Below are 10,810 nucleotides of genomic sequence, written 5' to 3'. Positions count from 1 at the left end.
CTGAGAAGACAAGGAAGAAGGATCTCGAGAAGATGGAAGAAGGATCCTGGGGAAGAAATGGAAAAAGGATCCTGGGAAGACACGGAAGAAGGATTCTGGAGAAAAGACACGGAAGAAGGATCCTGGGGAAGACACGAACAAGATCCTCGAATATTAATGAAGGACTTCAAATATTTGTTAGCGATCCTGAAGACATGAAGGATCCTGAAGACGCAGAAGAAGGATCAAGGAAGAAGAAGAGTCCTGTGGAAGGACACGAACAAGGATCTCGAAGACACGGAAGAAGGATTCGGGGAAGACACGAAAGAAGGATCCTGGGGAAGAATGAATGAAGCATCCTGGGGAAGACGCGGAAGAAGGATCATGGGAAGTCACGGAAGAAGGATCTCGATAGACATACGAAGAAGGACCCTGGGAAACATACAGAAGGATCCTGGGAAGATTACGAAGAAGGATCCTGGAGAAGACACGGAAGAAGGATCTCTAGAACAAACGGAATGAGGATCCTGGGAAGACGCAGAAGAAGGATCCTGAAAGATACGGAAGAAGGATTCTGAGAAGACACGAAGAAGGATCTCAGGGAAGACATGGAAGAAGGACCTGGGGAAGGATGCCAAGGATCTCTGGAGAAGACACGAAAGAAGGATTCTGTGGAAACATGACGGAATATGGGATCTCTGGGGAAGATACGGAAGAATGATCCTGAGAAGATATGGAAGAAGGATCCTGGGGAACACAATGGGAATAAGGATCTTGGGGAAGATACTTGAAGAAGGATCCTGTAAGATACAGAAGAAGGATCCTGGAGAAGACGCGGAAGAAGGATCCTGGGGAATGACACGGAATAAGGATCCCGAAAGACACGAAGAAGGAATCTGGGGATGGCACGGAAGAAGTATCCTGGGGAATACATTTAATAAGGATCCTGGGGAAGACGCGAATTAGCGATCTGGGGAATGACACGAATAAGGATCCTGGGAAAGACATTTGAAGAAGGATCCGGTTAATGGAAGAAGGATCCTGAAGATATGAAGAAGGATCCTGAGAAGACACGAATAATGACCGGAGAAGATACGGAAGAGAAGGATCTGGAGAAGACACGGTGAATAATGACCCTGGGAATACACGGAAGAAGGATCCTGGGAAGACAAGGAAGAAGGATCCTGGGAATTTAAATATGATCCTGAAGACAAGGAAGAAGGATCTCGAGAACATAATGGAAGAAGTGAATTCCAAAAGAACGGAAAGGATCTCTGGGGATACATGAATAATGACTCTGGAGAAGACAAGAAGGATTCCGGGAAGATACGGAAGAAGGATCTCAGAAGACACGAGGAAGGATTCTGGGGAATACACGAATAAGCGATCCTGAGAAGACAAGGAAGAAGGATTCTCGAGAAGACACGGAAGAAGGATTCTAAAGAAACGGTAAAGGATTCTAAAGACACGGAAGACACGGAGAAGACACGCAAGAAGGATCCTGGGAATATTACGAATAAGGATCCTGGGGAAATATTAACAAAGAAGCTAGATCTCTGGGGAAGACAATGAAGTATCCTAAGACGCGGAAGAAGGACTGGAAGAAGCGATCTTGAGAAGACACGGAAGACGATCTGGGAAATACACGGAAGAATGGACTTGGGGAAGACATGGAAGAAGGATCCTTGAGAAGAATGAAGAAGGATTCTAGAACAGCCACGGAATGAGGATCCTAAAGACGAAGAAGGATTCTGGAAGATGAAGAAGGATCCTGAGAAGACACGGAAGAAGGATCCTGGGAAGACATGGAAGAAGGACTCTAAAGACACGGCTCAAGGATCTGAGAAGATACGAAAGAAGCGATCCTGGGGAACACGGGTGGATCTCTGGGGAAGACACGGGAAGAATGACTCTGGAGAAGATATGGAAGAAGGATCCGGGGAACACACGGAATAAGGACTTGGGGGAAGACACGGAAGAAGGATCTCTAAAATATACAATAGAAGGATCCTGAGAAGACACGAAAGAAGGATCCTATCACACGGAATATGGATCCTGGGGAAGACATCGGAAGAAGGATCCTGGGAAGACACGGAAGAAGGACCCTTGGGAAGACATAGAAGAAGGATCCTGAAGAAGGACCGGAGAAGACAGAAGAAGCGATCCTGGGGAAGAAGGATCCTGGGGGAAGACATTTGAAGAAAGATCTTGGGAAGACACGGAATATTATCTGAAGACACGGAAGAAGGATCTTGAAGGTACGAAGAAGGATCTCGAGAAGACACGGAAGTATCTTGAGAAGACACGGAAGAAGGATCCTGGGAAATACACGGAAGGCGATCCTGGGAAGACACGGAAGAAGGATACTGTGAAGCACGTTAGAAGGATCCTGGGAAGACATGGAGAAGAAGCTATCTGGGAAGACACGAAAGAAGGATCCTAAGGAAAGGAAGAAGGGTCAGTGGAAGACACGGAAGAAGGATCCTTGGTAGATATGGAAGAAGGATCCTGAGACACGAAAGAAAGATCCTGGGAACACACGGGAATATGGATCCTGGGGAAATAGGGCCGAACAAGGATCCCGGGGAGATACTTGAAGAAGGATCCTGGGGAAATATTGACAGAAGAAGGATCCTGGAGAAGACACGACGAAGGATTCTGTGAAGATACGAAAGAAGGATCCTGGGGAAGACGGGAAAGAATAACTGGGGAAGTCACGAAGAAGGATCCTGGGAGAAGACACAAAGAAGGATCCCGGGGAAGACGCAGAAGAAGGATCATGGGGAAGATGGAAAGAAGGATCCTGAAGGAAGCAAGGATTCCTGGGGAAGACGCGGAAGAAGACTGTGGAATACGGAAGAAGGACTCTGGAGAAGAAGGAAGGATCCTGGGGGAAGATGCAGAAGAAGGATCATGGGAAGACACGGAAGAAGGATCCTGGAGAAGACTTGAAAAGAAGGATCTCAAGAACAGAGTGGAAGAAGGATCCTGAAGACACGAACAAGGATCCTGGGGGAAATACACGTAACAAGGATCCTGGGGAAGACACGAAGAAGGATCTTTAAAGCATACGGAAGAAGGAAACTGGAGAAGACACGGAAGAAGGATCTTAGAACACACGGAACAAGGACCCTGTGGAACACACGGGAAGTTAGGTCCTGGGAAGACATGGAAGAAGGAATCCTGGAGAAGACACGAAGAAGGACCGGGGAATACATGGAATAAGGATCCTGGAGAAGACATGGAAGAAGCGATTCGAGAAGACACGAAAGAAAGATCTCTGAAGACATGGAAGAAGGATCTGGGAAGAAATGGAAAAAGGACGGGAAGATACGGAAGAAGGATTCTGAGAAGATACGAAGAAGTGGACCCTGGGGAAGATACGGAATAAGGATCTGGGAAGACATTGAAAGAAGGACGGGGAAGACGAGCAGGTGATCTCTGGGGAAGACACGAGCAGCGATCTCTAAAGATGCAGAAGAAGGATTGGAAGACACGGAAGAAGGATCTGCAGAAGACACTTAAAGAAGGATCCTGGGAAACACATGGAAGAAGGATCCTGGGGAAGACACGAAGAAGGATCCTGGGGAAATACACGGACAAGGACCCCAGACACGAATAAGGACTCTGGAGAAGACACGGAAGAAGGATCCTGGGGAAGACAAGAAGGATTCCTGGAGAAGACACGGAGGAAGGATCTCTGGAGAAATACACGGAATAAGGAATCGGAGAAGATACGGAAGAAGGATCTTGAGAAGACACGGAAGAATGATCTTGGGGAAGATATGAAGAAGGATCTGGAGGAAGAAACGGAAAGATCTCGTACTTGAAGAAGGATCCTGAGAAGACGAATAAGGATCTGGGGAAGATGGAAGAAGGATCCTGAGAAGACACGTGCTAGCGATCTTGGGGAAATACGGAATAAGGAACCTGGAGAAGACACGGAAGAAGGAGATCCGAGAATATTACGGAAAAGATCTCTGGGAACACACGAATAAGGATCCTGGGAAGACACGGATGAAGGATCCTGGAGAAGACACGGAAGAAGGATCTGGGGAAGACATAAAGAAGGATCTTGAGGAAGATAGGAAAGAAGGATCCTGGGAGAAGACACGAAGAAGGATCTCTGGGAAGACAAAGAAGGATCTCTGAGGAAGACAGGAAGAAGGGATTCTGGACATACGGAAGAAGGATCTCTGTAAAGACACAAAGAAGGACCGAGGAAGATGAAGAAAGACGGAAGACACGGAAAGGATCCCGGGGAACACACGAACAAGGAACCTGGAGAAGACACAAAGAAGGATCCTGGGGAAATACACGAATAAGGATCCTTAAAGAATGCGGAAGGAAGTGATCCTGGGGAACACACGAATAAGGGATCTCTGGGGAAGACGGAAGAAGGGATCCTGGGGAACATACGAATAAGGATTCTGGGGAAGACGTGAAGAAGGATCCTGGGGAACACACGAATAAGGATCCTGAAAAGGACACGAAGAAGGATTCCAAACACCTGAATAAGGACTTGAAGACACGGAAGAAGGATCCTTATTTATTACGGAAGACGGATCATGGGAAGACACGAAGAAGGATCCCGGGACACGAATGACCCTGGAGAAGACACGTCCTGAAGACACGAAGAAGGATCCTGAAGACACGATCCAAAGGAAGAAGGATCTGGAGAAGACACGGAAGAAGGATTCCAAATACACACGGAATAAGGAAATTGGAGAAGATACGAAGAAGGATTTCGAGGAAGACATGGAAGAAAGATCTGGGGAAGACTCAAAGAAGGATCCTGAAGACAGGAAAGAAGGATCTCAAAGACGCGAAGAAGGATCATGGGAAGTCACGAAGAAGGATCCTGGAGAAGACACGGAAGAAGGATCCTGGAAACACATGGAAGAAGGATCCTGTAAAAGACACGGAAGAAGGATCCGAGAAGACATGGAAGAAGGATCCTGGGGAACACGAAATATGGACTGTACACGGAAGAAGGATACTGGGAAGACACGGAAGAAGCGATCCCAAAGACCTGAAAGAAGTGATCCTGGGGAACACACGAATAAGTGGATCCGGGGAAGACGAAGAAGGATCCTGGGGACACGGAAGAAGGATCCTGGGGAAATACATGGAAGAAAGGATCCTGGGAAACATACGGAAATAGGATCCTGGAGAAGACGGAAGAAGGATCTGGAGAACATACGGAAGAAAGGAAGGATCCTGGGAATAAACGAAGAAGGATCCTGGGAAGACACGCCTGAAGCATCCTGGGGAAGACAGAAGAAGGATCCTGGGAAGACATTACCAGATCCTGAGAAGACACGGAAGAAGGATCCTGGAGAAGACACAGCTAAGGATCCTGGGGAAGATGACAAGAAGGATCCTGGGAAATAAACGGCTGAAGGATCCTGGGAAAAACGAAGAAGACCTTAAAGACACTGAAGAAGGATCCTTGGGAAGATACGCAAGAAGGACCTGGGAAGACACGCCTGAAGGATCCTGGGAAGACACGAAAAGAAGGATCCTGGGAATAAACCGCTGATCCTTTAAAGACACGAAGAAGGATCCTGGAGAAACCAAATCGAAGACACGCTGAAGGATCCTGGGGAAGACATGATGAAGGATCCTGGAGAAGACACGGCGAAGGATCTGGGAAGATACGGAAGAAGGATCTCTGGGAAGACACGCCTGAAGGATCCGGGAAGACACGGAAGAAGGACCCTGGGAAGACACGATGAAGGATCTCAGAGAAGACACGGAAGAAGGATTCTCGAGAAGACACGGTGAAGATCCTGGAGAAGACACGGAAGAAGGAACTAGAGAATTTATTACGGCAGAAGTTGAACTTGGGAAGACAATGCAGAAGGATCCTAGGGAAGACACGGAAGAAGGATCTCTGGGAAGTCACGCAAGAAGCATCCTCGGAAGACACGGAAGAAGGATCCTACAAGACACAAAGAAGGAATGGGAAGACACGGCCAAAGGATCCTGGGAAGATTAGACGAAGGAAGTATCCAAGAAGGATCGTGGAGAAGACACGGAAGAAGGATCCTGGAGAAGACATCGAAGAAGGATCTTAGAGAAGACAAGGAAGAAGGATCCTGGGGAAGACATGGAAGAAGGATCCTGGGGAAGACACGGAAGAAGGATCCTGGGGAAGACACGGCTGAAGGATCCTGGGGTAGACACGGAAGAAGGATCCTGGGGAAGACACGAAAGAAGGATCCTGGGGAAGACACGGAAGAAGGATCCTCGGGAAGACACGGAAGAAGGATCCTGGGGAAGACACGGCTGAAGGATCCTGGGGGAGACACGGAAGAAGGATCCTGGGGAAGACACGGAAGAAGGATCCTGGGGAAGACACGGCAGAAGGATCCTGGGGAAGACACGGAAGAAGGATCCTGGAGAAGACATGGAAGAAGGATCTTAGAGAAGACAAGGGAAGAAGGATCCTGGGGAAGACATGGAAGAAGGATCCTGGGGAAGACACGGAAGAAGGAATCTGGGAAGACACGAAAGCAAAGGATCCTGGGGAAGACACGGTGGAAGAAGGATCCCCGGGAAGACGGAAGGAAGGACTTGGGAAGACACGGAAGAAGGATCCTGGGGAATACACGGAAGAAGGATCCTGGGGAAGACACGGAAGAAGGATCCTGGGGAATACACGGAAGAAGGATCCTGGGGAAGACACGGATGAAGGATCCTGTGGAAGACACGGAAGAAGGATCCTGGGGAAGACACGGAAGAAGGATCCTGGGGAAGACACGGAAGAAGGATCCTGGGAAAGACAAGGCTGAAGGATCCTGGAGAAGACACGGAAGAAGGATCATGGGGAAGACACGGAAGAAGGATCCTGGGGAATACACGGAAGAAGGATCCTGGGGAAGACACGGCGGAAGGATCCTGGGGAAGACACGGAAGAAGGATCCTGGGGAAGACACGGCTGAAGGATCCTGGGGAAGACACGGCTGAAGGATCCTGGGGAAGACACGGAAGAAGGATCCTGGAGAAGACAAGGCTGAAGGATCCTGGAAAAGACACGGAAAAAGGATCCTGGGGAAGACACGGAAGAAGGACCCCGGGGAAGACACGGCTGAAGGATCCTGGGGAAGACACGGCTGAAGGATCCTGGGGAAGACACGGAAGAAAGATCCTGGGGAAGACACGGAAGAAGGATCCTGGGGAAGGCACGGAAGAAGGATCCTGGGGAAGACACGGAAGAAGGATCCTGGGGAAGACATGGAAGAAAGATACTGGAAAAGACACGGAAGAAGGATCCTGGGGAAGACACGGAAGAAGGATCCTGGGGAAGACACGGAAGAAGGATCCTGGGGAAGACACGGAAGAAAGATACTGGAAAAGACACGGAAGAAGGATCCTGGGGAAGACACGGAAGAAGGATCCTGGAGAAGACACGGAAGAAGGATCCTGGGGAAGACACGGAAGAAGGATCCTGGGGAAGACATGGAAGAAGGATCCTTGGGGAAGACACGGAAGAAGGATCTGAAGGATCCTGGGGAAGACACGGCTGAAGGATCCTGGGGAAGACACGGAAGAAGGATCCTGGGAAGACACGGCTGAAGGATCCTGGGAAGACACGGAAGAAGGATCCTGGGAAGACACGGCTGAAGGATCCTGGAGAAGACACGGAAGAATGATCCTGGAGAAGACATGGAAGAAGGATCCTGGGGAAGACACGGAAGAAGGATCCTGGGGAAGACACGGAAGAAGGATCCTGGGGAAGACACGGAAGAAGGATCCTGGGGAAGACACGGAAGAAGGATAATGGGGAAGACACGGAAGAAGGATCGTGGAGAAGACACGGAAGAAGGATCCTGGAGAAGACATCGAAGAAGGATCTTAGAGAAGACAAGGAAGAAGGATCCTGGGGAAGACATGGAAGAAGGATCCTGGGGAAGACACGGAAGAAGGATCCTGGGGAAGACACGGCTGAAGGATCCTGGGGTAGACACGGAAGAAGGATCCTGGGGAAGACACGAAAGAAGGATCCTGGGGAAGACACGGAAGAAGGATCCTCGGGAAGACACGGAAGAAGGATCCTGGGGAAGACACGGCTGAAGGATCCTGGGGGAGACACGGAAGAAGGATCCTGGGGAAGACACGGAAGAAGGATCCTGGGGAAGACACGGCAGAAGGATCATGGGGAAGACACGGAAGAAGGATCCTGGGGAAGACATGGCTGAAGGATCATGGGGAAGACACGGAAGAAGGATCCTGGGGAAGACAAGGCTGAAGGATCCTGGAGAAGACACGGAAGAAGGATCCTGGGGAAGACACGGCGAAGGATCCTGGGGAAGACACGGAAGAAGGATCCTGGGGAAGACACACGGCTGAAGGATCCTGGAGAAGACACGGAAGAAGGATCCTGGGGAAGACACGGCTGAAGGATCCTGGGAAGACACGAAGAAGGATCCTGGGGAAGACACGGAAGAAGGATCCTGGAGAAGACACGGCTGAAGGATCCTGGGGAAGACACGGCTGAAGGATCCTGGGGAAGACACGGAAGAAGGATCCTTGGGAAGACACTGCTGAAGGATCCTGGAGAAGACACGGAAGAAGGATCCTGGGGAAGACACGACTGAAGGATCCTGGGGAATTCACGGAAGAAGGATCCTGGGAAAGACACGGCTGAAGGATCCTGGGGTAGACACGGAAGAAGGATCCTGGGGAAGACAAGGCTGAAGGATCTTGGAGAAGACACGGCTGAAGGATCCTGGGGAAGACACGGCTGAAGGATCCTTGGGAAGACATGGAAGAAGGATCCTGGGGAGGACAAGGCTGAAAGATCCTGGAGAAGACACGGAAGAAGGATCTTGGAGAAGACACGTCTGAAGGATCCTGGGGAAGACACGGATGAAGGATCCTGGGGAAAACAAAGCTGAAGGATCCTGGGGAAGACACGGAAGAAGGATCCTGGATATGACACGGCTGAAGGATGCTGGGGAAGACACGGCTGAAGGATCTGGGGAAGACATGGAAGGAAGCAGATCCTGGGGAAGACATTTGAAGAAGGATCCTGGATATGACATTTGCTGAAGGATGCTGGGAAGACACGCTGAAGGATCATAGGGAAGATACGAAGGATCCTGGGAAGACATGGAAGAAGGATCCAGGGGAAAACAAAGCAGAAGGATCCTGGGGAAGACACGGAAGAAGGTTCCTGGATATGACACGGCTGAAGGATGCTGGGGAAGAGACGGCTGAAGGATCCTGGGAAAGACACGGAAGAAGGATCCTGGGGAAGACACGGCTGAATGATCCTGGGAAAGACACGGAAGAAGGATCCTCGGGAAGACACGGCTGAAGGATCCTGGAGAAGACACGAAAGAAGGATCCTGAAGAAGACACGGAAGAAGGATCCTGGGGAAGACACGGAAGAAGGATCCTGGGGAAGACACGGAAGAAGGATCCTGGAGAAGACAAGGAAGAAGGATCCTGGGGAAGACACGGAAGAAGGATCCTGGGGAAGACACGGCTGAAGGATCCTGGAGAAGACACGGAAGAAGGATCCTGAAGAAGACACGGAAGAAGGATCCTGGAGAAGACACGCAAGAAGGATCCTGGGGAAGATATGCAGTTGAAGGATCTCTGAAGAAGTGGAAGAAGGATCTCTGGGAAAACAAATGGAAGAACTTGGGGAAGACAGGAAGAAGGATCTTGGATAAGACACGGCTGAAGGATGCTGGGAAGAGACGCAATGAAGGATCTTGGAAAGACACGGAAGGAGGATTCTGGGGAAGACACAAGGAATGATCCTGGGAATAACACGGAAGAAGGATTCTGGGAAGACACAAGGAAGGATCTGAGAAGACATGGAAGAAGGATTCTGGAGAAGACACGGAAGAAGGATCCTGGGAAGACACGGAAGAAGGATCCTGGGGAAGACATGAAGAAGGATCCTGGGAAGACACGGAAGAAGGATCCTGGAGAAGACAAGGAAGAAGGATTCCGGGGAAAGACACGGAAGAAGGATCTCTGGGAAGACACGGTGAAGGATCTGGAGAAGACATGGAAGAAGGATCCTGGGAAGACACGGAAGAAGGATCTCTGGGAAGACACGCAAGAAGGATCTTGGGAAGACACGGAAGAAGGATCCTGGGAAGACACGCTGAAGGATCTTGGGAAGACATGAAGGAAGGTTCTGGGGAAGATAATGAAGAAGGATTCCTGAAAGACACGATGAAGGATCCTGGGGAAGACGAAGAAGGATCCGGGAAGACACGAAGGAAGGATTCTGGGAAGACATGAAGAAAGGATCCTGGGGAAGACATGGAAGAAGGATTCTGGAGAAGACATGAAGGACTCCTTGGGGAAGCACGGAAGAAGGATCTTGGGAAGACACGAAGAAGGATCCTAAAGACACGGAGGAAGGATCCTGGGAAGACACGGCTGAAGGATCTGGGGAAGACACGGTGAAGAATTCCTGGGGAAGACGGAAGAAGGATCCAGGAAGACACGAAGAAGGATCCTGGGGAAGACACGGAAGAAGGATCCTGGGAAGACACGGAAGAAGGATCCTGGGAAGACAGGCTGAAGGATCCTGGGAAGACATGCATGAAGGATCCTGGGAAGACACGGAAGAAGGATTCTGGGAAGACACGGATGAAGGATCTGGGGAAGACACGGAAGAAGGGATCTGGGGAAGACATGAAGGATCCTGGGAAGACACGAAGAAGATCCTGGGAAGACGAATGAACGATTCTGTGGAAGACACGGCTGAGGATCCTGGAGAAGACACGGAAGAAGGATCCTGGGAAGACACGAAAGAAGGATCTTGCGGAAGACACGAAGAAGGATCTTGGGAAGACAC

General features: G+C 49.9%; 2 protein-coding genes across 2 annotated transcripts; both read left to right on the top strand.

The window, feature by feature from the left end:
• The first annotated feature begins 3,267 nt into the window (after nucleotides 1–3,267).
• On the top strand, nucleotides 3,268–4,585 carry LOC121875176 (splicing regulatory glutamine/lysine-rich protein 1-like). Its single transcript, XM_042379617.1, has 3 exons — nucleotides 3,268–3,413; nucleotides 3,584–3,801; nucleotides 4,371–4,585. The coding sequence occupies exons 1-3, from the start codon at nucleotides 3,268–3,270 to the stop codon at nucleotides 4,583–4,585; spliced, it is 579 nt and encodes a 192-aa protein (XP_042235551.1).
• Nucleotides 4,582–6,059, top strand: LOC121875166 (pre-mRNA-splicing factor CWC25-like). The gene is made up of 2 exons (XM_042379606.1): nucleotides 4,582–4,824; nucleotides 5,733–6,059. The coding sequence occupies exons 1-2, from the start codon at nucleotides 4,582–4,584 to the stop codon at nucleotides 6,057–6,059; spliced, it is 570 nt and encodes a 189-aa protein (XP_042235540.1).
• Nucleotides 6,060–10,810: the final 4,751 nt, after the last annotated feature.

This window comes from Homarus americanus, unplaced genomic scaffold (genome assembly GCF_018991925.1).
Source record: "Homarus americanus isolate GMGI-L3 unplaced genomic scaffold, GMGI_Hamer_2.0 scaffold19191, whole genome shotgun sequence".
In the NCBI taxonomy this organism is placed as follows: Eukaryota; Metazoa; Arthropoda; class Malacostraca; order Decapoda; family Nephropidae; genus Homarus; species Homarus americanus.
The sequence above is the reverse complement of the archived record's forward strand: the minus strand, read 5'-3'. Positions and strand labels throughout refer to the sequence as shown.